General features: G+C 35.4%; 1 protein-coding gene across 2 annotated transcripts in view; it reads left to right on the top strand.

Annotated features, from left to right (window-relative positions):
* The window catches only part of NBEA (neurobeachin), a 454830-nt gene that overhangs the window by 398598 nt on the left and 30586 nt on the right, over positions 1 to 25646 (top strand). For both annotated transcript variants that reach the window (XM_053932002.1, XM_053932009.1), the window contains exon 49: positions 9585 to 9752. In XM_053932002.1, coding sequence (XP_053787977.1) covers positions 9585 to 9752 — 168 coding nt within the window. The remainder of the gene's footprint in view (positions 1 to 9584; positions 9753 to 25646) is intronic.

Consider the following 25646-nt stretch of genomic DNA (forward strand, 5'->3'; position numbering starts at 1 on the left):
AATTTATAGTATTGTTCTGGAAATAGTTCCTCCTTAATATGCATATTACTTGTCTTTCTTAAAGAGTCAGGTCTGTGATTTCAGTAATCTGTGGGTTTCCATAGGGTCGCCGAACTGCTCAGTTTATGCATTTCCAAGAGTGCTTTTGTGGTAGCATTGCAAATCTAGCAATGTGTTGAACTGTTGGGTTTTTTTTTTTTTTTTTCTGATCAGTTTGGTAATTTAATTTTAAGAATTGTCTATTTAAAGAAAATTGTTCTTTGGGAGTTGATAGAAAAAATAGCTCTATGAAGTTCAAAAGGATAGAATATTACAAAACCAAACCTATTCCTAGATGTAGATGATTTAGAAGTGTCCTCCATTTAGAAGAATAAGTGGTTTGACATATGTACAACAGTCTCCTAAGGAAGTGATGGCAACCTCATCACTTGAGACATGAAATGTACTACATAAACCAGGAGAAATGTATTCTGTCATTGACAGATTAGTCTGTCATTGACAGGAAGAAGCTGAACAACATTTCTTGGCTGATTTCTCTTATACCACATATATTGGAAAATTCTTTTTAAAAACAAGTAATTGTCTCAGCTGCTGAAAATTTTACTAGAATTCTACTAGCAATTTTACTAGAAAAGAAGGAGGTGTACTGAAAGGATCACTGGAGTTCATTTGAATTCTTGAATGTGGCATGTGGAACCACAGGCTGGTGTCTCTGGAGTGCCCATGTTGCTGCACAGAACCCTTTTTGGGTTGTGGTTGTGTCTAAACCCAAACTGAGCCCAGGTGCAAGCACACTAAAGTTGACCTAGAGGATCAGTTTTGATATCTGAAAGAATAGAAGTGTGATTTCTTGGTGAAAACGGAGAAACAAGCTGCCACCTATTGGGGGATATAATAAGAGATGCATATTAAGGACTCTCATTCTTAAATTTTGCAAATAATCTTCCTTTTATCTTAAATTGTATTTCATTAATCTTTTCTTTCCACAATGTAGGAATTATTACTAGGAGGATAAAAGGCACTATGTGATAAGAGACCACCTGGAAAAAAGCTTAAGCTTTAGTTTATTTAATTTCCCTTGTGCAATTCCTGCTTTTTAGAAAGTAGCATAGCAGCTCTCCACAGAAAAGTTTCGTGCTGTTGAAGAAAACAGCTGCTTACATGAATTTAGAGTATAGCATTTAGGCCTCTTTAGGGCTACAGGAGTTGATAGTGAGATAATGACTGGTTCCACATATGTGTGAGTATGCTCAGACTGCCAGGAGACAGACAAACTGATGTTAAGACTAGAGTAGTATCATAATTATAGGCTCCAAATAATTGAGTACATTGCAGATTCTAAAATCACAAATTATAACCCATTTATATCAGACCCTTCCTGTACTGTTTTCCAGACCTTTCTTCACAGATGTGAGCATTATGCCATTCTTGTGCAGTTTTGCCAGGAGGCAGTTTCTGCATGGCCTTCATTCACCCCATCATCTACTTTTAGCAAGAACATGATCAGTAGCTAAAATTCATCTCTACACAGATACATGCTGTCTTCAAATGAGCAATCAGGAACCATGACAATGACAATAAAGTTTGGAACTGCCTACAAAAGAGGAGAAACAGGCATAGTTTTATTTGAATTAGATGTAGAACATAGACTGAAAATCACCTTGGGAGGAAAGAATTGAAGATAATAAGAAGCAGAATTCTGGAAACAAAAAATAGTACCAAAAATAGAGCAGTAGCAAGGTAGGGGTGACAATGAACAGCAATTAGATTAGATAAAATTCTGTAATTCCATTACAGAATTACAGCACCAGAAATAAGCATATTTTGATGCCATCTATGGAGAATCACAGAGGATGTAAACAGTTGTACCTATCTATGGTCCTTTTGAGACTGCACCTGGAATATTGGATTCACTTCTGGGTGACTAGAAAACAGAAGCATTCACATTTGGATGGAGTTCAGAGGATAAAAGCAAAGTGAATAACTTTGGGAGTTTAAAGAGAATGATATATGCACAGCATTTTACAAAGCTTATTATGAAGAGCAAGTAGTTAAGAAGGATAATCCTTTTCATGAAAATGCAGATCGTATGTGTAGTAAGAAGTAATGGAATTACAGTTTCAAAATGTAATAATTGGAATGTGTAATATTTTTTCAGAAAAACTTCCTCATGTAGGGTTTTATTAACACACACAACAACTGCCAGTATTCTGTTTTTTTGGTCACTAGAATGAAACTGATCAAAGGAACAAATACAAAAGGATTGGAAAGTTTGACATTCCCTACCTAACGTCTGATTCCATTATTTGAACCGGCCAGCAGATGTATTATTTAGAGTAGGTCATCCCCAGGCCAGGCTTTGGCTGTTACATTTTTTCTTGTGGAAAAAATTAGCCTGGGTGTGATGCTGATGTGTAAAACACAGCAAGCTTGTGCAAGACTGGAATTTCTACAGCAACTTAGCAAAGCAAGTAGAGAATATGTTTACAGAAAACTAAGGAATGTTTCAAGTAAGGGTTTTCCTGATCCCTTATCTATTAAAATCAGCAGTAGTAATTTCATTTCAGTGGGAAGAATCCTATGTGGTACTGCATAACATACAGTAGGATCTTTTTTTCCCCTAGCTGATGCTGTTTTCTTCTGTTCATTTTTTTTTTTTTTTTTGGTGCTTTCTGCAGGCATATTTTATGCGGGAGTAAATAAAAATCCTTATATACTACTTGCACAATTAAGAATGTAAGCATTTTCTTTAAATAACAGCAAGAATACCATGATTTCATCCTTATACTTACCAAAGAAAACACAGAACAACCTCGGAAACATCACAGAGGCACAGTGTCATAAATCAGCACAATTTAACCAATTGGTTAACAAGCTTTACTAAAATTCTGTGCAAATGAATAAATAGCAGGCTGGGATTTTTTTATTGTATCATTTGATTTTTCAGTTGCTTGTTTTACACTTCAAACTAGACATGGAAGTGGAAATGGTTTTCCATCAAAAGAGATTCCTTTAAACTTGTGAAAATTAGACTTATTAAAAAGACTGGAAAAGACAATCAAGTTACTTTCAAGACCTATTACAGTATATTCAACATTAGATTTATGCATCAGGGATTGTTGTAGCAGTTTTACTTATCCATCCAAAGCTAGACTGATTGCTATGGAGTTACTCATGAAACATTAATAAAGCACTATGTTCAATGCTAACATGATTATGGTCTGACCTCAGCAACGGTACAAAGGACAGAGGCAGAAAGTGTCCCTGATAACATTACCCTAATGCTGGGCTCATCAATCATAATCTCCCAGTTTACCAGGGAAAAAAAATCCACGCATAAAACCTTCCACAGATGTGCATCTGTAGTCCTACTCAGCCTCTCAGTCCCCACAGACTCAGAGCAGTCCAAGAGCCAGAAATAGAACAGATTCAGTCAGTAAGTCAAGCATGTTAAATCAAGGCAGGGAACACCACTGTGAAACACTGAAGCACAGCTTTTATAATAAGCGTTCTTTAGTTTTGAAACAAAAGATGCAAGATTGTGTAATTCAAAGTTAATTATAATGATATTTTAATTATGGCTTATGCACATATTAAATTACAAATTGCAGTGCTGAGAAAAATGTATTCATGATAAATTATATTTTTGAAAGACTAAACGATGTCTTGTTTTTGTTATACATATTTTGTTCCTATTACATAACTGTTACTAAGATTGAATTTTCTTTCTGTCTCTGAAATGATTTATTTGCACTCCTCTGCTGCCAATTGCATTTTTGTACCGTTCCCTGGCTATTCAGAAGGATGCATAGTATTTCATAATTAAAAAGCTTCTTGAATAGTCATTAGAAATATCTAATATGAAATTTCTGTACTATGAGAATCTGGAAGATCTTTTCCTCCTCACCATTCAGCAGCAGTTGACATTTCTTTTCTACCAGATAAGCAAGATATAAGACTTGATATTACTTCCTCAGAAGTCGCTTTGATTTTTTTGTGTATTGCCAAGGTTATGCAATTAAAACTTATTCAGGCAAAAGATGTTTCAATCTACTTCAGATTTTTTAATTACTTTTAGCAATGTTTTTTTTTTTTTAACTTGCTATACTGCTGAAGAATCTTACTTATATCGTGAAGATGCTTAGATAAAGGATCAGTTTCTCTGCAGACATCCCTGAATAACCCAAATCTGTATGGTGTACTTTGTCACTTCTTTTAAAATATTACTTTGCTTAAAAGAACATAACTAATCTCAGATAGCAGTATTGCCTGAAATACTTTATGAGGAAAGTCAAGGATTTCACGTTGATAGTCAATGCAAGGAATAGTAACTGAGGAAGAGAAATATTTGGAGGAGAGGATATTTGAAGGACTATGGATATGAGGGGAGAGGAGAGAATCCAGCTCACAGGCTGAAATGGCTGATGATCTGTTTTTGAGCAGATCTGTAAAACCAAACTATCTCAGAGTAATTATAAGAAAATATCTTTAAATATATTACATATAATTGAATATCAAGATGGAAAGCTTTTTGGAGAGACAGACAGCATATGGATATGGAGGGCAAGGCAGGAACTGCAGAAAGAGAAGGTGCAACCATGGTCCAGACAAGTGGCAGCATCAGGGTTTTCCACTTCTCTGGTGACAAAATATACCTGGATAGATATTTTATAAATCCAGAACTTCTGATGTTTTACACAGCATATAGTCTGTATTACAATAAAAACCACTGCCTCCTACTGACATGCCTGTGAAAATACCTTTAAATATCAAATTAGAATTACCATAGGGGAAAATGTGCAGCATTCATAAAGGTCATAAAAGAGTTATAGTAAGAAGTAATTTGGTTCATAATAATCTTATTTAGTCTTAACATCAACTTACTAATACCTCTATTTTACAACAGCTACTGGTCAGATTTTCAGCCTGTGGAACATATGTGCATACACTTGCCTGTAAACATGCAAAACCCACAAAATATGTATACACTAGATGTATAATAATGCTTGCAATTTACCTATTAGCAATAAAAGTCTAAAACTGGAAAAAATAACATAGGTAAACACCTTCATAACAAAGGTAAACACCTTCCTTAAAACAAAACTCATGAAAAAAAACTTGACTGGAATGTTGCTATTTGAAAATTAAGCCCTAATAACTGTTCAAACAAGTTCATTTTGGGAGTGCTTGAATAAAACTCTGTTTTGTGTACATGTTAATTATGATAGATAACAAGGTAGATGTTGGTTCATTTCTGTTTAAAAATATTTTAAAAACCATATTATATCATTATATAGATATTACATAATTGTATAAGTAACAATTTAAAAAATGTTTCTATAATTCATATTAAAAATGATCATAAAATTAAAGCCCTTAAAATAATTTAAATCCAATGTGCTGATTTTATGGTGATCGCCAGCCTATTTTAAGGATATTATTGTTGTCTTTTTCTGTATGTTTTTCCTACTGTACCTACAAATTATCTTTTATACCAAAAATTCCCTCACCCTGTTCCCTACTGAGCATTGCATATTCTTGAGAAACCAAATGATGTACTGTTGATAGTGAACAGCTCATAAATTTTCAGGAGGCACTTACATGGCGGGAGAGTAGCCAGTGCATTAGGGCAAATTAGGGCGAGGATTCCTCAAGTATCGCATGAGTAGCATTGCAGAAGTACTTGGAAGAAACCAGGTCAGACCTGATACAAGAAACCTTCCCCGGACTAAAATAAATCCAGATTATAAAGCCTTGACCCACTGAGGGCAAGGTGGGACTTTGTAGCATTTTGGTGGCCCTTTCTTGAGGGCGCCTTTCCTGTTTTTCATGCCTCGTGCCATACCCCACGGGACACCCCAACTGAGAGGTCATGAACACACAGCACCCATTTCATCCTGCAGCTGGAGGCTGTGCAGTGCTAAGGCCCATGAAGAGCCCTTCTTCTTCACAGCTCTGGCTCCTCTCTCCACTTTCTACTCTGGTCCTTTCCCTAAATTCTGCATCAAACCACGCAGCTTCCACTCTTCTGAAATATATAGCTCAAAATAATTATATTCCCTTGCTATAAATTTCCTCAAAGTTTCTTCAAGAAACTAAGGTTCTTGCCCGAGGAATTATGGACCATTATACCTGTAAACTTAGTACAAGAAATCTGTTTAAATAATTGGAGACAAAGACATGATATGCAGCTGTTAAAAAGTAGATAATGTAATAAATTATTAAATAACTATTAATCCATGTGAAATATAAGTTCTCCAAACCTGCCAGGGTCAGTAAGACCTCCTCTAGAATGAAAAGGTGCTGAGTAAGGACTGGTCATGCAAGTGGAAACTGTCTTAGGGAAATATAACATATGTGTGCAACTCTCTTAACTCTTTTAACTTGAAAGGTCAAAAAAGGTGCAGTTCCCCTCATGAGCAACACTGACAAACTGGTAACAATGAGCAAGGTACTCAAGGTACTTTTTACCTGAATCTTCAATGGCAACATCTCTTCCCACACCTCTCAAGTGACTAGACTGCAAAATGCGGACTTGGGGAGCAAAGTCCCTCCCACTTTAAGAGAAGATCAAGTTGGAACCTGAGGATGTGTCTGTGGCACCCAGAGTCCTGAGGGGATGACCTAGTTGTCAAGCCACTCTCCATGAAATGTCATTGCAGTCAAGAGCAGTCCCTGGTTATTGGAAAAAGGACAACATTACTCCCATTTTTAAAAAGGGTAGAAAGGAGGGCCCTGGGAACTTCTGACTGCTTTCCTTGGAAGGCTATAGAATAGATCCTCCTAGAAGCTGTGCTAAGACACATGGAGGGCAGGAAGGTGATTTGGGACAGCCAACACAACTTCCCCAAGGGAAAGTCCTTCCTGACCAACCAAATGGCCTTCCATGATTGAGTGGTGGCATCAGTGGACAAGGGAAGTGTTGCAGGTGTCATTTGTCTGGACTTGTTTTTGACATGGTCCCTTGCAACATCCTTCTCTAAATTGGTGAGAGATGGATTTGATGGGTGGACTATTCAGTAGATAAGGAATTGATTGGACAGTTGCATCAGCTCAGTGACATCTGTGACAAGTGGTGGTCTGCCCTGGCACCAGTACAATTTAATATCTTCAACAATAACATAGACATCGAATGCACCCTCAGCAGATTTGCAGGTGGTACCAAGCTCAGTGGTATGGTTGACACACCTGAGAGCTGGGATATTGTCCAGAGGGACCAGAACAAGTATAAGAAGCAGCCCATGGGAATCTCATGAGGTTCAACAAGACTAAGTAAAAGGTGCTGCGTCTGGGTCAGAGCAACTCCCAGTATCTACACAGTCTGGGGGACAAACAGATGGAGAGCAGCCCTGCCAAAATGACATGGGGATGCTGGTGGATGAGAGACTGGACATGAGCCAATAAAGTCTGTTTGCAGGTTGGAAGGCCAACCTCATCCTGGGCTGCATTAAAAGTAGCATGAGCAGCAGGTTGAGGGAGGTGTTTCTGCCCTTCTGCTCTGCTCTACTCTGGAGGGACCCCACCTGGAGTGCTGCTTCCAGCTCTGGGGTCCTCAGGAAGGACATGGACCTGTTAGAGTGGGTCCACAGGAGGGTCACAAAGAGAATCAGGGTCTGGATTATCTTTCCTATGGAGACAGGCTGAGACAGCTGTGATTGTCCAGCCTTGACTCTGGGGAGACCTTGTTGTGGCCTTTCAGTACTTAAAGAGTCCTATGAGAAACATGGGGACAAACTTTTTAGCAGAACTTGTTGAGAAATGGTAGTGGGTACTGGCATTAAGTGAAAAGAAGATCGATCAGACAAGATGCAAGGAAGAAATTTTTTATAGTCAGGATGATGAAACACTGGAACAAGTTGCCCAGAGATGTAGTGAATGTCTCATCTCTGGGAACATGCAAGGTCAGACAGGACAAGGCTCTGAGAAACCTGAAGTAGTTGAAGATGTCCCTGTTCATTGCAGTGGGGTTGGACTGAATGACCTTTTAAGGTCCCTTCCAACTCAGACTGTCCAATGGTTCCATGTTTTTCTGATTCTAACACTGTGAGAGGATATTAGATGAGAAAAGTGTGAAATACACTCATTTAAACCAAGCATTGGTTTTTTTCAAATGTATTGTCTGATCTTTGAGTTATCAAAAGTTCTGCTGTTTTTCTGAAATGCTCTTAATATTCTAGAAATAAAAATGCTAATTTTGACCAAAGAAATACCTAATAATTTTTTGTTAATTACATGTTAATAAATAAATAATATATACAGATCAAAAGAAACTTTAATATTTGCTCAAGAAAACTCTTAGGCTGATTGCTGGAAATGGATTTGAGATGGATGCTAGAAAGATAACTGGCTTTAAAGTCTAAATTCTTAAAAAGCTTTATTACATACAAAAGGAACATTAAAATTTGAGCAAATAAAAGTAAGGAAAGGCTTTATTGGTTGTTGCTGTGGCATAATTAATTTTATCCTTGCACGCTAGCATCCTGCACTCTAACTGATATAAAAGTCCTATGGAAAAGATTATATGGAATTATGTAGTTGCTGACTGTATCATGTTGTACATGCACACTACAATATCATTAAAGACATGGCATTTTTAAATTACTTGTTGGGAGGCATGCTTTGAAACTAAATACTATTAGTTTAATAGTATTCAGCAACATGAATGGTATTTTGATAATATTGCATTATGCATATGATGGCTTCTGATTTTGAAAAGGAAACAACAACATTTTGTTTGGTTGTCTGCAACATTGCTTTATAGCTTTTTATGGTATGCTGAACTTAAGCCCTTGAAAATTGAAAGGCTGTTAAGCCTGAGCCTTCCCATCTATTTTCATCAGAGATAATAGTCACTGGTTTTGACAGAAAAGGGTCCAGTTTTCCACCAAAGCACAGAGAGTTCCTCTTCCATGTGGAGCATTACAGGGAAAATCTCTGAGGAATGGTTGCATGATGACCCAAGCATGGTTTGCCTTGTCTGAAGCTAGTCCTGCTTGTGGGGTGGTGAGGAGGGGGCTGCTGCCAGTAAACATGGTACTACAGTTCCTGATGATTAGTTCTGAAGCAGCCTCCTTTTGATGTAAATGAACAAAATGAACAATCTTTTCCCAAAGTTTATCAGCTTGTAAAATCTGAAATTTCCTCAGAAAGACATGAAGCTCTGTCCTACCTAGGAAGTGTTCGTGATGAGTAGTGGCACTGTGAAAAAAACAATGGAGGAATTTCCATTTTAGATTTAAGACTAATTATAACTATTTTGAAAATGAGTTGGAAGACTGCTTTTTTGAATTGTCTTTCTCATTTCCTTTTTTTTTTTTTTTTTTGACAAATAAGCTAACCTACTTGAAAAGCCCAGAAATTATTAAAATACTTGCAGGTAGGAGAAACTCAATAGCTGAGAGAAAATTAGCATGATATAAAGGTGAAGGAAAAAGAGAATATTTTTTACTGCTTATCTCAATAGGATAAGTTATTTTTTGTAATGTTCAAAATATTTCAAATATATCAAATAAGCCTGAAGAGAAAATGGAATGATGCCTGCTATGTTTTCTCAGTTATTTCCTAATCCTGAATTTCACTTGCAGGCCCTGGAAAGCGAGTTTGTATCATGTCAACTTCATCAGTGGATTGACCTTATATTTGGCTACAAGCAACGAGGACCAGAAGCTGTGCGTGCACTCAACGTTTTCCACTACCTAACATATGAAGGCTCTGTGAACCTGGACAGTATCACTGATCCTGTCCTCAGGGAGGTAGGTGTTTACTGTCATTTCATGCTAAAAACTGCTGTCATTTCACAAGAAATAGTACTTTTTCCATCTTTCACTGCTGAACAAAATGGATGTGTTTGACTTGATTCAGAATTTAGGCTCCCAGGTGATTTTAGAAGCAAGTATGAATAAACTAGCAATAAAACAAATGAGCCTAATAGATTTAATATTCAGTAATGGTGTAGTAAATTATATTGCAATGTAGATTCTTTAATATAGTGTCTGCTACGTTTTATAGTTTACTTGTATTAAGTTCACTGAGTAGAACTGAAAAACTGGAAAAAAAAACCTGCATCGTAGTCATAGAGGACAAAAATCTAATCTTTACAGTCAGATGATGGTGAAAATGTGTCTGAGAAAGAATGTAATTTCTAGAGTGACTGCAGCAAATATTTAAATTACTTTTAATCACATAAAGTATCCACAAACTGTTATCAAAATAGAAAATGCTTTCTATTTGTTGTTCATTCAAGTACTTATATTTATATATAGGTATGAATGAAATACATATACTTTTGTAATATATACAAGTGACTGTTTAAAATTAATCAGTAAATTAAAAAAAAATGTTCTAGATATCCTGCTATATTTTCTTCCAGTTACTGTATTTGTTTTCACTAAGACTAATAACTTTAATGATGGTTTTCTAGTACCTATTAATTTGCATGATGATTTTCTAGCAACATTCATTTGTTGGCTAAAACAATTGAAATTTGGTGGAAAGTGTGAGGAAGCAACAGCTGCTAGATGAGTACTGCTGTGATGAAGCTCTACACACAATCTTCCATTCCCCCAGATAGCTGCCATCTGCTGTATGCAAAACAGTAATAATGTACATTGCCAGGCAATGGGGTTTTGTTTGTTTGTTTCCAATCTTGCAGACAGAAATCTACAGATTTCAGAAAAAAAAGTAGACTCTAGAAAGCATTCATTCAGCTAACTACTGAGTTTTGTCATGGTTTTGGTGGCTTTTTAATTTGTTTGTTTGTATTTGTTGGGTTTTTTTACCAATGTGGTGCATTGCTGCATTCTGCTACATTTGGTGGCAGAACTAAAAAACCATTCAGACCCCAGGCTTCCTAGAACTGGATTTTCACTACATACCTTAGATTTTCTAAACAACTAATATTTTCTTACTTTTAAGACTGGTTACAATTGCTTTGACTTCCCTGCCTCAAATATTTCATGTTGACATCTGCGTGATAATTTTCTGGATTTAAAACTTTGAGCATGAGAAAAGTCATGCTCTTCTAGAGATAAGAAGAAGCAATGCTTTTTAAAGTATAAAAAGTGTCAAGTATAATAAGTGTCAAGCACCATGAATACAAGGGATTTGCATGGCTTAGGGTCCTGATCTGCATGGGCAAACTCCTATGTCTTGACTTTTAGGGTCTACTCCCACAAGACAGCTTGTAGGATTGAGGTCTATCTGTCTGTCTGTGCACCTTATCTAACATCTTATGACATGATGAGACTCTTCAGCTCTCCTAGGGCTCTACTTGCTTGCATATCTTGTCATCAGAAATTTAAGAAGATTCATGGAGGTGTTTTTGTTCACTTACTTGTACATCTAACTCATGCCCTTTAAGTCAATAACATATAAACATCTTAGGCAATTAACACTGTACATTTCTAAAAACACAACTTAATCTTCATTGCAACAAGTTCAATTTGTACAAAAATTCATTGATAGCAATGAGAAGGAAAAATTACTAGAAAAAATAAATCCTCCTTATTTTTGTTATGCATAGGTAATAAAGTTGTATACATCCATTTAAAAGTAGTATGCTTTTACTTCCAAGAGATCTCAGGATTGTTGATTTTTGGTTTGTCATAAGAAAGATAAAAATACTTTTAATTAATTTTTAATCAGAATTTACAGTGCATGTTTAAATATAGATAGATTTAGACCTGCTTTCTGTTTTCCTGGGATCTGTTTATGAAACTAGTGAGCATTCTCTGGCCAATAATAAAGTATTTGACATCCTGATGATATAGAGGACCATGTATTTGATGGTCATAGTTCTGCTACAAGTTTATATGATGCGTTTTTTTTTTTGTTGTTGTTGTTCGATTTGTGCTTGTTTGGGTTTGTTTGACTTTATTCTGGCTTTTGGTAAATATTCCAGAAACTAATTAAAAGCAAAAAGATATTTTAAAAGCCTCTGAAGACCCCTTGTAAATACAGACATTAAGGATAAGAACACTAGCACCTTTAAAATAGTTATAAAAATTGTTTATCATATTTTACAGTGGCAAGTGGTGATATCTGTCATTTTAATTTAGAAACACTGCAATTTAGAATTAATTGCACTGTGAAGTTATCCAGGAAAATGCATCTCTCAGTATCCAGTTGCCCTTGATGTTTATTTTGTAAATAAAATTCTGTGGCCTTTGTGTCACAGAGGATGGTGAATGCACTCAATACATGGCTGTAAAAGATGTATATCTTTTACAAGATCAATCAATACAACCTTATTGGCAGCAGCCATTATCAGACCAGTGGGCTCAAGTATGGCAGTAACTGTGGCCATAGCTAATTTCATACTGAACTGAGTCCCAGCCGAATCTATCCAGTGAAATAAGTCTCCAAATAAAAAATAGCCTCCCATTTACATCTGAGCTGATTGAAAGATGTAATTTCAAAAGGTGGGGCCCTGTGACCTATTTATGCTGTACTTTGGGCCTTTTTCACTTTCACCCTTTACTTGAGCACTCCTCACTTAACCACTAAAAATATGTTCTTAACTTTCTGGGAAGAATATTAAAGTTACTTCTGTAGTCATCTATCTACAGAAAAATATTTAGCAGTGGAACAACTGATCACTGCCATTCCTTACAGCTTTCTCATATGCTTTGGGAGCTCTCCAAGAAATCTCTACTGTTTAGTATTGGAAAAATGGCCATCCTGTGTTATTGTTCTTTGCAGATCTATTCTTCATTTTCCATATAGAAAATTCCTACTGATAGAAACCTTAATACTGGGATAGCATTAAGTTTTAGATTACTTCAGTCTATGAAATCACATACATCTGCCCCTGGAATACCTCTTTGGCAACTTAAGATCTGCACTGGAGGGGTAAAATAAACTGTTTTCATTTCAAAATAATCAATTTGATTTTTTCAAACAACTTCATAATTTCTGATACAACAAAAAATAATTGGTCACAATAATTTACCTCAAGTTGTTACAAGGGCAACAGGAAAGTCCTGGTTTACATGCCCCATGGAATAAAAGTGTAAAATTGAATTTCATGGTTTCATTCTTTTATGATTAGAAATTGGTAAATTCTCCAGTTCATTCTCCAGTTCTATCAGCTGCACTGCTCTCATAGTCACATACTGCAAAATGATTTTCATATTGTAATGAGGAGGAAAAAAATGTGTAACAAAATAAAATAAACATTTTCCAGGCCCAAAATGCTTCTTCTTTTTTTTTTTTTTTTTTTTTCTTCAACATTTTAAAAGTAAAAGCAGTGAGACGGAAGCTAAAACTTGAACAGCTTAAGGATATTGATTCATTCTTACTTGACAGGTGGAATAATGTTTGCAGCACTAACCACAGCAATTACAGCATTAAAATGTCAAGAAATTAGAGGTCAGAATAACAGATAATTTTCTTCCTTTTGTCAGATTAAAAATTGACATTCTTTGACAGCAGAGGATTTCTGGCTGAGAAAATTATGACAGCTTAACTCATCTTGTACTTGTAAGGCAGTAATTGATAATGAACTTTACCATGACAGTCTTCTCCTGTGGAGAAACATGACAGAACATCCCTGGTACAAAGCCTGTATCTTTTTTTAATATGTAAACAGTAGTTATATTGGACATTAGATGTTATTTGGAATTGTCTTTACTGTTAGTTTACATCATAATCCAAATCCTTTTCCACTAGACAGACTTGTCTGACTTCAGGGAATTGATGCTGAGAATGCTAATATATAAAGAACAATATAGGAAATACGGTTTATTTGTAGTGCTTTGATATTATGGCTCAATTTCTTTGGTAAAATATAGTTCCTCCCCTGGTTTCTCCCAGAATATCTGTAGATTTTAGAAGTCCCTTTCTTCTCCAGACACCTGGAAATGAGGGCACTCAAAAATCCATTGAGTTGTGCTTTTTTTCAAGTTAGGAACTCGTATGACATGAAGTGTTGTGGCTGAAAGGAAACAACACAGCCATACTGGTCATTAAAAGATGCAATAGACGAGACAAAATTATTTTTATTTATTACCACCTTAATTTAATGCCTTGTAGATGAAACACAAAAAAATTAAGTGGACAGCTTAGTGCATAAAAGGCTAATCACATGTAATACTGAAACCACATATAACTTGCAGAAAGCTATTTGGGTTTTTTTTAATTGTTTGGGGTTTTTTTTTAATCATAGCCAAATCTCTGTGTATTTCCTTTTTTACACTTTCACCTTGTTTGTGATTAGAAATATTTTGAAAAATTGTTTCAGCTTTCAGTTTGCTTTGGACTTAAGGCTAACTTTGTATCATCCTAGTGTTGAGCTGCAAATCCAGCTTAGTAGTGCAGTACAATGATTTTCCTGTGCCTGTTGCATCTTTACCATATGCTTACATCTCCCCAGTCCAGCAGGAATTATTGCAAGGATGTAGTAAAGCAAGGCAATGTGAACCTAGTGGGCTCAGATATTTTTCCCAGGCACCTGTCAAGATACCTGAGCATACTTGCAACTCACACAGCAAATTGAAAAAAATTAAAATTGCTAGTGTTTGACAGGCAGTCGCTGTGCCCATAAACTAATCCTAGTAGGACAGTTTTTCTGGCAGCTAACAGAGCATATGGCCTATGCAATATTTATTTCTTTGGTGATGACTTGATATTTAGCATATTTAAATAATTTGAAAAGTCATAATGATGTGGTAGTCTTGCAGTGCTTTTCAGCTACCCTCATTTTTGGGTTATATTTTTCCTCTTATATTTTCTTCTGTTATCTCTTTCTTTGATCTGACAGGAATAACAAAGCATCCCTCCGGATCTGCTATAGTGAAATATGCCCACAGGAAGCAGAGTAGATCACATCAGTTTTCATTTTTTTTTTCTCTTTTCTTTTTTTTTCCCCCTTCTTGCTGAAACACTTTTTGCTACTACAGAGGGATGACATGATAGGGCTGTCAAGACACAGCAAGATAGATATATCTTTAACAAAGGGAGCTGGAGTCCTAGCCCTTCCCTGGTGACTGAATCTGGCAAATTTATGAGGAAAAAATTAACACACTCTTCTAATAGCACTATATAACACTTTCAAGGTAGCGCCAACCCTTGCAACCAAGCACTTTTCTTCCTTTCTCTCAGCATTATTAGTATTTATTCTGATTTTATTTTTAACTTAAGATCTTTTTCTTCTGGGAGCTGTTTCTTTGATGTGACAAGAATATCAAAACCACCCCTATAGATCTGCTTGATTGAATTGTACCCACAGCACTGGTCACTTATATGTTCACTTGTATTTAATTGCCTCCATACAAGGGATGGTCTTTGCTTCCTTTCTAGGAGCAGTCCTGTTTAAGCGTGAATATCGATAGTGGTGAAATTAGTTGGAAGCTGCATGTAGTATCAATATCTGCTTTTTTCAAACTTAAATGAAGGAATTAAAGTAAAAGCTGTCATCAAAGTAGAAATTATTTTCTGGTATGCTAAGGGCTCTATTCTCTAAGAAATGTGTATTGCATTCTATTGATTTTTGTCAAGAAATCTACTTCTTCTTCATCCCAAATAATGTTTTTCCTGAACATACAGAACAAGGATTTTTTTTTTTCCCAAATTTATACTGGTTTGGGTAAAAAAAAATTGATTGTTTTGTACTATATTTGGCCTGTGTGTTTTATTGCTTTAAGGGATTATCAGCAGAATATTAATGGATTTTTTTAAATGTTTCATTCTGGGAACATGTATGGATATAATAGAATAATTTGTATGTCTTTCTGGTGAGTTTCAGAGCACTGTATCATTCTCTAAAAGGAAAAGGGGGAGTTTTTATTTGCTGTCACTTTGTTATGATAGCTCTCCGTAGATCAAGAAGCAAAACACAGGGACTTTCTAAGGGTAAGGTATTTATTTCAGTAGATAAAAATTTCTGCAGAAGACACAGAATATAGGAAAAGACATATTAACTCAGAATATTCAAAAAGGAATTAATATAAATTGCATGAGGTCAGTTACTATTCAGTAATTGCCCAATGTATAGACTTCTACTTGGATATTAATGAGTGCACTTCCATATGTTTGTTGTTCAGAAAAAAAGGCTTTCAGTAGGTGTTTTCTTCAGAATTACCAAAACATTTTAATTATGCATCCAATTTAACTATGAAATTACTTTCTGGGTGGACCTACCCTAAGTAACACAAGCCATTTATGACAAGAAGTCAAAAGTCATATTCTGATCCATAGGACTCCAATTTAAAAACATCCTTCTACCATTCCTAGTACCATTATCCACAGTTAGATCAGTGATTGATCATGATATCTCCAGTTAATGAATATATTAGAGATGAGATATAGTATTTCAAAGAACCCGTGATGATCTGAATTCATGACCATTCCTGGATCATGCTGTTGCATGTTTATAAGAATTCAGAACCTTTTCAGAATCAAGAAAGACACAGTCTCTTAAAGTAAAACAAATGGCATTTGCTTGTGGTGTACAGGTGGAGTTTTTGTCCAAAATGGCCCATTAGAAGGTTTGGGATTTGTTTATTTTTTATTGTACTTATGATTAAAATGCTCTTTATCCAGGCAGAGCTAAGCACTGCCACTCAAAGAACACCAGCAGCTTTACACCGAGCATTCAAACGGAAGAGCTGATGGTAACTTATTAAGCTGATGAGACTTGAATCAGCCTATTTATTACATATTTCAGGTCATTCATTCATCTATACTGCAGTGAGTTTGTAAATAAGCCAAATGCCATAAAAATGCCTTCTAATACTTCAGCCTACCTGAAGTATTATTTGGAATAAATTCTTTTGCCCATTATCATCTACATTAGAAATTCCATGAGCATTTCAAACCCTGGAGTCTTACCCAAACCGAGTTTAATGTTTTGCTGATATGAAAAGAACATTAACCACAATTGCTCTCTTTTATTGCAGAAATATATAAAATATAGGTCTTGTGCACGAAAATTTGTTCTTTATTGTCTGGGTTTTCTTTTTGTTTTTCTCCATATGGATGACACGTACCAATTATTGATTTTTAAAATTAGCAACAAGCATTTTCACATACACTTAAAGTAATATTTTATGCAAGAGAGAGAGATGTGAAAATAACTGCAGCCAATTGTAACAGAAATAGCTGGAAGGGGCTTCTTTTTTCCTATTAGCACAGATTTCAGTTGTATTATGCTGTCATTACCTCAGCATAAATTAACCATTATTCAAAACATTTCCCACAGAGTAGTTTATTGGAACAGATATTACTCAGTCTAAGTATCTAGTCATTCACTTAGAAAGATGCAAAGCTGAGCTTTCTAAATGTTTTAAACATATTGATAATGTGCCTCTTTAATGCCATTTTGAAGCCTGTATACAGTATATCTATATTATTGTTTTCAATTTATGTCAAGAACAAAGTGAAGTTTTGAAGAATGTGTTCTGGGAAATAATCCAAACAAAATTATTTCTTTATAAACTAAAGCCTACAAATAACTGAGAACATTTATTTTGAATGTAACAGTATAACCTTGTTCCAAAACTGAAATTCTAATATACACTGAAACCTGATGAATGCTATACATGACACCTTTCACTATTCACATTTTACCTACTTCCCCATCAGTCCTTTTTCAGATATGAGTTTTGTAGGTTTGCCTGTTCTCTGAAACACATCTTATGTCCTGCAGTGGATAAACTGAAGGTTGGCAGATAGCTGGAGCCTCATCATAAGCACAATTTGTAGTAAATAATATGGGCTTTCAAAATCTCAGTGCACCTTCTTAAGGTGGGAACAAGACAGATGATTTGTGATAGAAAGACAGAGCTGAGAGCGAAGAAATAAACCTGCATTTACTTTCTGTTCAGATGAAAAATGAAACCACTAATGTTATATTGCCACATTCTTTACTTTGTTTTATTTCATTTACAAGAGAAGATTTTATTCAAGGGGTTTGAGATTTCTTTTTGTCAAAGCAGAAGTAGAACATGAAGTCACATTTTTCATTTTGTATAGTGTTATGTTTATAAAACAAGAACAAAATACACATACTAGATACTGTGTTTTTCTGAGCCTGTTCTGCTTTCCAAGCATTAAAAATGTCTTCAGTCATCGTGTTTTATTTCAATAATAAACCAGAAGAAAAAACATCACAGCTAAAATGCATTCTTTGATGATTAAGTACCCTTTCCTCTTTTATTACAGCCCAGATTTCAGAAGGCCTGTTCTGCTCTTTGCTTCCCTGTTTTCCTCTTTTTTTTTTTTTTTTTTTTTTTTTTTTGTTTTTTTTTGTTTTTTTTTTTTTGTTTTGTTTTTTTTTTTTTTTTTTTTTTTTTTTTGTTTTTTTTTGTTTTCCTGAAGGGGAAGTTCTTAATTGTAAAAATAAGTAGAAATAAATATGATGTGTATGTTCTACACTGAAACATGTGTAAGTCATACTTCTGGCAGCAAAGGTCACTAATTATGTGAGGTATTAATAACATCTATTTTCCACAACAATTATATTCTCTAGACTTAATCTTATACCTTCATTTATTTACTTCCACATAAAAGATGTCAGTGTCCCAGCAGTTCAAAGGACTACTTGCTTATCATTCTCTGAATTCTTGTCAGCTAATGGCAATTTTGCTGCAGGGTATGAACAGTCGCTAATAGAGCCCCTTTCTTTCAAGTTTTGGTTGAACTTCCTCTTGGTGTGTTATTTTCTATGTGGGTTTACCAAGAAGAGCTCAGAGAGTTCAGGGAAGAGCATCCTAGTGATGAGAGTAGAAAATTGACTTAGGGACAGGATTTCAAGAGCTTGACAGAAAATAAGAGTCAAAGCAGATGTGTGGCAGAAAGGCAGGAATATGGAGAGTTGCTCATGCCAACATATATATGGATATTGTTAGGTCTGGTGTCAGATGAATTAGCACTTACAGGGTCAAATTCAGATGTGAAAGTTTAGACATAATGGTAGAAATTTCCAAAGGTTTATAGGCTATAATTTGACTATACACATTTCATAAGAGATACTGTAGAGGCCTCATTAAATGGATCACCTTAAACTAGAATGAGCAAACATTGAAAATGGATGTTTAGGAAGAATGTAAAATGTGGGAAGATGGAAAAATTGTGGCTTTTTTCACCTGTATCTTTTATTTTGTTACATTTCGTTAAGGTGATAGCTTCAAGCATAACATGAAAACAACTGCATTGTAAGTAACTGAATTAATCTGTGCCTCCCTTGACTACATTAACTTCCTTTCTATGTTACTGGGTTGTTTTTTTTTTTTTTGTTTTAATTCAGGAATATATTCAATATATTGAATATATTTTATTTATTGAATATATTTTAATTCAGGAATATATTTTTTTAATTTCTGAAAAATTCATGTAGAATTTGGTTTTGGGAGGCTTTTCTAATTGATACATTATGGATGAAAATTTTTCCAGACAGACAGGTCTTTGGAGCTCTTCATTAAGACCCTGTCTGAGTAGTTGATGCTTTGGTGATTTAAGTAGACCAAAGTCAATGGGTTTAAAATTTGTGGTTAGTATGTGTCCTGAGCATCTACTGTGTATAGATTGCTATCCAGCAAGCATAGTTTGCTAACATTCCTACAAGCAAAACCAGTTGCATGCAATTGACCCAAAGTCACAAAAATTAAGTATTGTCCTAAATACTCGCAGTCCTTTTTTTATTTCTTATATTGCCAAATTTGTCTGGAAGTGACACAAAATGTGTAGTAGTTGCACAGAATAGAATGCAAATATATGTGTATTTCCTAAGACAAAAGGATGAGAGTATAGAGAAGGGAAATGTAACTGAAGTGAAAGAAGAGTAAGGAAAAGCTTGGGACTTTCTTACAAAAAGGATAAATCCAGTTGATGAACAGAAAAATCATGGAAGAGCTGGAATCAGTGATGTATTTTTGTTCTTTAAGAAATCATTCCCTCCCAAACTAGGCTTGTCATTGCAGAAACTTTACCTGCATTCATTTTTTATTTTTTAAAGGTTTAATTGTTAATTTTTAGAGGCTCACAATTTAGCTGTTAAAATAAAAAGCATAGTTAAAATCATCTGTAAGCATGCACTGTGAAAGCTCTTAGTCACAAAAAATATTAATTAGAAAAAATGGATTAAGTCTCAAAGTTTCAGTGAAAACTCCTACTGGTATTACTGTTGCCTTTTTATGAATAGAATGCCTATGCTTAAAGGAGACTGTGCTCCTAAAAATGACAATTAAAAACATACCGTGTCTTAAGCAAAATAAAAGGTGAGGAATGCTAATAAATAGAATTAAACCTGATGAGGTCGCAAAACAATTTTCTCTTCTATCTGTACAGAGTATAATTTTGCATTGTGTAAGAGGCAGTACACTATTTGGATGACATAAGCATTTCTGAAAACCATGGGAAATAGCCCAATACTACTTCCTTGGCTTCAATCCCAATTATTCCCCAAGGACTTAACAAGTCTAGGGTGCTTGTATTTTATTCTCATCCTGGTTAGCTTTTCCTTTTTTTCTGGCAACTGTGCGGGAAGCAGCAAGCCAAGCTCTTTCTGCTTCTGTGACCATTCATGGCTCATGAAATAGTCATCCATCTTGAAAGTCAGGGATCCTTCAAAATTATTAAATCCCAGCATTTCCTCAAAAATACTACAGTTTTTTTCACTTGCTGCATTGGCCTGTTAAGAGCTGTGAATGGAGGTTAGGCTGGCTGCTTCTTCTTGCTGGACCAGGCTGTGGAATACAGACAAAATGCTCAGTTTTGCTGTTTTGTCCAGACTGAAGTTTACTTCATGTATTTTTCCCCAGGAAATTTTCACAGACAGTAGAAGTTTCTTTCGTCTGTCTCAGTGAAGAGGAAAATAACAAGAAATTATTCACAAGTGCCTTCTCTCTTTTGTAGCTTCTTTACTCCTGCACAGGATCTGGAGCTTTATTATTGTAGGATATGAATGTGTAATGCCACTGTCTTCATTTCCACAAAACAACTAGATTCTGCTTTCAGCTCATCACTCTGGTCAGTATAAATGATCATGGATCAGTGATGTGGGAGTTTAAGATCTTTATAAAATTATTTTTAAATAATAGAACCAAAAGCACTATCGAGTTTTGTCCAGAATAAAGCCTTGCTTGTGCTGTTAGAGTTTAACTGGACAGGTCAGGGTGAGAAGCCTCTCTGAAAAGACAGAGGGATGAAGGAGAGAAATGGAATTGCATGGGAAGGTGGGCATTTACTGAACTCCTGTCTTCTTGATGGAGGGAGCAGGATAAGACAAATGAACAGCAAAGAGAGGAAAAGAATAGATATTTGGAGCTTTTGTTGCAGAGGAGGAGGAAGAGAAAGGGCTAGAAAGGTAGTCATTGGAAGCCTTAGAGAAATGAGGGAATTGCCATAGGATCAGACAGCTCTTGGTGTGGTTAATGGAGAGAAATTATATTTGTGGCCTTCCCAAAACTTAATGGGATTTTTTTAGTCTTGACCTTTAAGACTTATTTTTAACTAGTGAATTCATTGAGATATTGCATAGGATAATCTAGTTAGGTATCTTTAAACAAAAACGGAGGCTTTATTTTACGTACTTTTGACTTATAAAATTTAGCAGACTTCTAAATGCAGTTGATGGTGTACTGAAAAGTACTACTGGCAATTTTTAGCCTGGCCCAGCTGGAACTTCAGTCTTTCTTGCTGTAACACACCACCTTTCACATGTGGAAACAATTATAACATCCCAGACAGAAGCAGTGGTTTTGTATTTTTTTAAAATGCCTGTAAATTTTAGTGACTGACAACCAAAGGATGATAATTACAGTTTTCTTTTTTTTTTTTTTTAATTATTTTACTTTATCTTTTATAGACTTTGAAAATCTGCAGTGGTTCCAGTAGGAAGAGAACCTGTATTTAAAAATTCAGAAAATTTTTAATTTCTTACTCAAGAAAATGTAACAAATTTATCTATGCTTTAGAAATAATTATTCATTATTGGAGGTAGTGCACTTAGCATCCTAGGAGCCTTTTTAAAAAGCAGTGTGTGTTTCATGAGTTTCCTCTGTATAAAAAAATAAAATCCAACAGACAACCATCCCCAAGATCTAAAAATATGAATTAAAATTTCATCATCCTGGACTGTATTTCATATGCAAAAGAGAAAAATAAATTAGTTAAAGGATGACATAATGGAAACACTTGGCTTAAAAGCAAAGACTCCTCAGTAGGAATGACAAGAAATATGTAAAAGCTAAGACTGAAATGGAGGATTTTTTTTAAAAAAAAGAAGACAGAAAGATGGAGGCAAGAATAGCTTCTAAAGGAGTATAAGTAACAAGAAGAGCTTGAATTTCCTGAAACTTTAAACTGGCACTACAAACTCAGAATTTGTTTCAAAGAAGAAAGCAACAGTTTGGGTAGATGAACTGAATGTCATGTTCACTGTCAGATCTTGCTAAGAGTGAGAACTTTCTCTTAGTAACAGGAGTTATGCATTGAGGAAATGCATCTGGTTTGATTTGGTTTGGTTTGCAAATACAAACTAGGACACATCTGCAATTTTGTATGTTGTAATGCTTTGATTACCATCCTATGAAGGAGTAACACAAAGGAGTAGTATCAAAAGGGAAATTCCATGTTGCAGGTGTGCATTTTAGTAATTTGCATCGCAAAATCAAGATGTCAAAGAGAAGTTTGTTCCACAGACCTAAACACCAGATGGGAAAGATCATCTAGATTGGCCTCTCACCCAACAAATCACATAGAGCTTTTGCCATTTAGCTTTTGAATCTGACCATCAGGGTTGGTGTCTTAATAATGAAGAGGATATGGAAGTGTTTCCTTATATAGGTAGAGTTTAGGTGATAAGAAATTATTTCAGACAGTCAGTTTTAATATTTATAATCCAAAACCAAAACCAACAAAAGTTTTTGTTTTAAAAGAAATGAATAAATGTCTTTCAAATTGAGAGGAATCCTTGTTTCTGAGGTTGCTCATTAGGTGCTTATTGAAAAATTATTTAAGGGCAATTTTCTGTATCTAAAAACAAAAAATCCTGATTGCTTAGGTTTCAAAACCTTAACTATATGTCATTAAGTTACATATTTGATGAATTATTGACTCATGCTATTATATCTCTTAGAAATTAACTTAGCAGTAAAATATTTTTAAATCTTTGTGCTCAGTGACTTAATGATCAAAGAAAGCCACATTTTGTTTTACAACCTTAATACAGATTTGGAAGAATGATGACAGAGCAATGATTTCATTTGGCATGACATCAATGAACACAAGAGTTTCAGTAAATGTTACCAATCTATATGGGACAGAAATAATTACAAGCATGAACATAAAAAATACAATGGTTCAACTGAAGACAATAATGGTATGAAATGAGAATAATGAAATGGTTTTTATGTGGTGTATGACCTCATTGCTTTCTAAAGCTACCTGAGGAGGGGGAGTGGAGAGGGAGATGCTGAGTTCTTCCCTCTGATATTAAGGGACACATGAAAATAGTCCAAAGCTGTGCCAGGACAAATCTATACTTAATATTAGGAAGCTTTTATTTCCTGAGTGTGGCCAACCACTGGAACAGACTTCCTAGAGAGGTGGCCAATGTCTGAAGCCTCTCAGTGTTTAAGAGGCATTTGATGCCCTTAACAATGTTCTTTATCTTTTGGTGAGCCCTGAAGTGGTCAGGCAGTTGGACAAGATGATTGTTTTAGGTACATTTCAGCTGAAATATTCAAGTCTAGGATAGACTATGCAAAAATGAAAAAAAAATCTTAAATGTATTTGTAAACAAAATTATAAATAAATATATTACTTTCTTCAGTGAACTCTATGAGCAGAGGGATGCCCCCTATTTGCCTTTGTATACAGGCAAACAGCATGGAAGAAAAGGTGGAATTGTTTGTCATGTACTGGGAGCAAGACCCATATTTGAAAAAGTTATCAGAACTGTATGAAGAATATGATGAAATGAGCAGTGTGGCCTGAGAAGCCCCAATAACAACACAGACTTTGTAAGAGGAATTTGTCAAATCTTTTTGCTAAAGAGTAGAACAGATTTTTTTAGGTTTTAGTGTAATTTAATGGGAGAATGTTGTTATATCAGTGCTAAATTCCTTTCTTCTGGGCACAGCTGGAAGGGACAAGAATGAGAAAAATTATAGGATTTGTCTTTTCCTCTGGTGTAGTTAGGAAGGGAGGGAAGCACCTAATTCCTTGATATCAGCCCTTTTCAGCCTAAGGAAGTTCTCCACAATTTTCAGGGGAATGGAAGCATTTGTCCTCAGGCAAGTGGGAACTTTTCTAGTGAGAGAAGGATGAAAGAGCAAGGAACACTTTAAGCTAAATCTGTCCTGCCTGCAGGATATTCATCTTTATGGTATTTTTGCTTCATCTGCTCTGTTTTTGTTTGTGAGATGTATTGAATTTATTTCCCACTTGCAGTCCATTAACCAAATGCTTGCTTAAGCTGGCAGTGTTTAAAATATTTTTTTGTCATGAGAGTCATATTGGAGTACCAGGGCCAAGGATGAGAGGGAGATATAAAGGTGAAAGAGGGGAGAACTAGGTATCACAATTAGTAGCTTCATGAGGTAAATATGAGAGGTAGTAGGCAGCACTCCCTGAGACAGACAAGATCACTGATGTGACTCATGCCTGTAAAGAGAATAGGAGATCTTACCTTTCACATTCTCATTCCTTTCATAGCACTCTCTCCTTTCACAGGGGAATGAGGAAGAAGTTCAGAGGTGGACAGCTCTGGGGGGAAGCTGAAGGTCAGTTTTGAGCTGTTGTGTTCTGCTAGGGAGCCATTTAATTGCACACAGGATCCAGTGAGATACCTCCTGTGAGGAGAATGAGCTTAAGGATGCCCCTTCTCCATTGTTAAATTAATAAAGTAGTGACCTGTGGAGAAAATCCATTTCAGTGCCCATCTTACAATCCCTTGAGTATCCTGATTAAATAATTGACTGTATCAAAGCCTCCAGAGCAGTTGAGTCATTGCTTGTGTTTAAACTACAGCACTTCTTTCCTCCAAACATACAGTAATAAAATGGAATTCAATACTCTTAATCAACTTATCAAAAATCCTGACGATACCGGTGCTGCTTAACATCTGTAGATGCAAAGAAAAAAGCAATATCTCACACTACTCGTACAAAACAAAAACACTTCAAGCTGTTTATGTTACCCACCAAAGGGCTGTCAATCTTATTTTCTCAGAAGAAGACAGTGCTTGGGGGCTGCTGAATGTGCTGGCTGCACAGGAGGGAGAGTACATAAAGGATTCCTATGTTTACTTGGATGCAAAAATGAAATAAACTTTTAGGAATGGCAGTGTTGGATGACTATTGCTGTGGTGCATATTTCTCTAATGCCTACATATTTTCACTCTTCATTGGACTCAGTCCCCATGCACAGGGGAAAATGGATTATAGAAAAATTTCAATGTGGTAACAAGGAATAAAACACACCATGATTATGGGAATTAGTAGTAAGAAGCCTGAACATGTTTAAAAAAATAAAAAGTAATAAAAAACAGAGAAAGATAAAAATTTTAGAAAGTTTACTGATCATTGTGGTAATCAGTGAAGATTAATAAAACAGGAGTACTTCACATAAGAATAAAAATATTGTTTATCTGCAGTGCAGTCTGATTTTTAGGAATTTCTTTCTTCCCTTCATGATTTATAGTAAAA

The sequence above is a fragment of the Vidua chalybeata genome, chromosome 2, assembly GCF_026979565.1.
Source record: "Vidua chalybeata isolate OUT-0048 chromosome 2, bVidCha1 merged haplotype, whole genome shotgun sequence".
Classification (NCBI taxonomy): domain Eukaryota; kingdom Metazoa; phylum Chordata; class Aves; order Passeriformes; family Viduidae; genus Vidua; species Vidua chalybeata.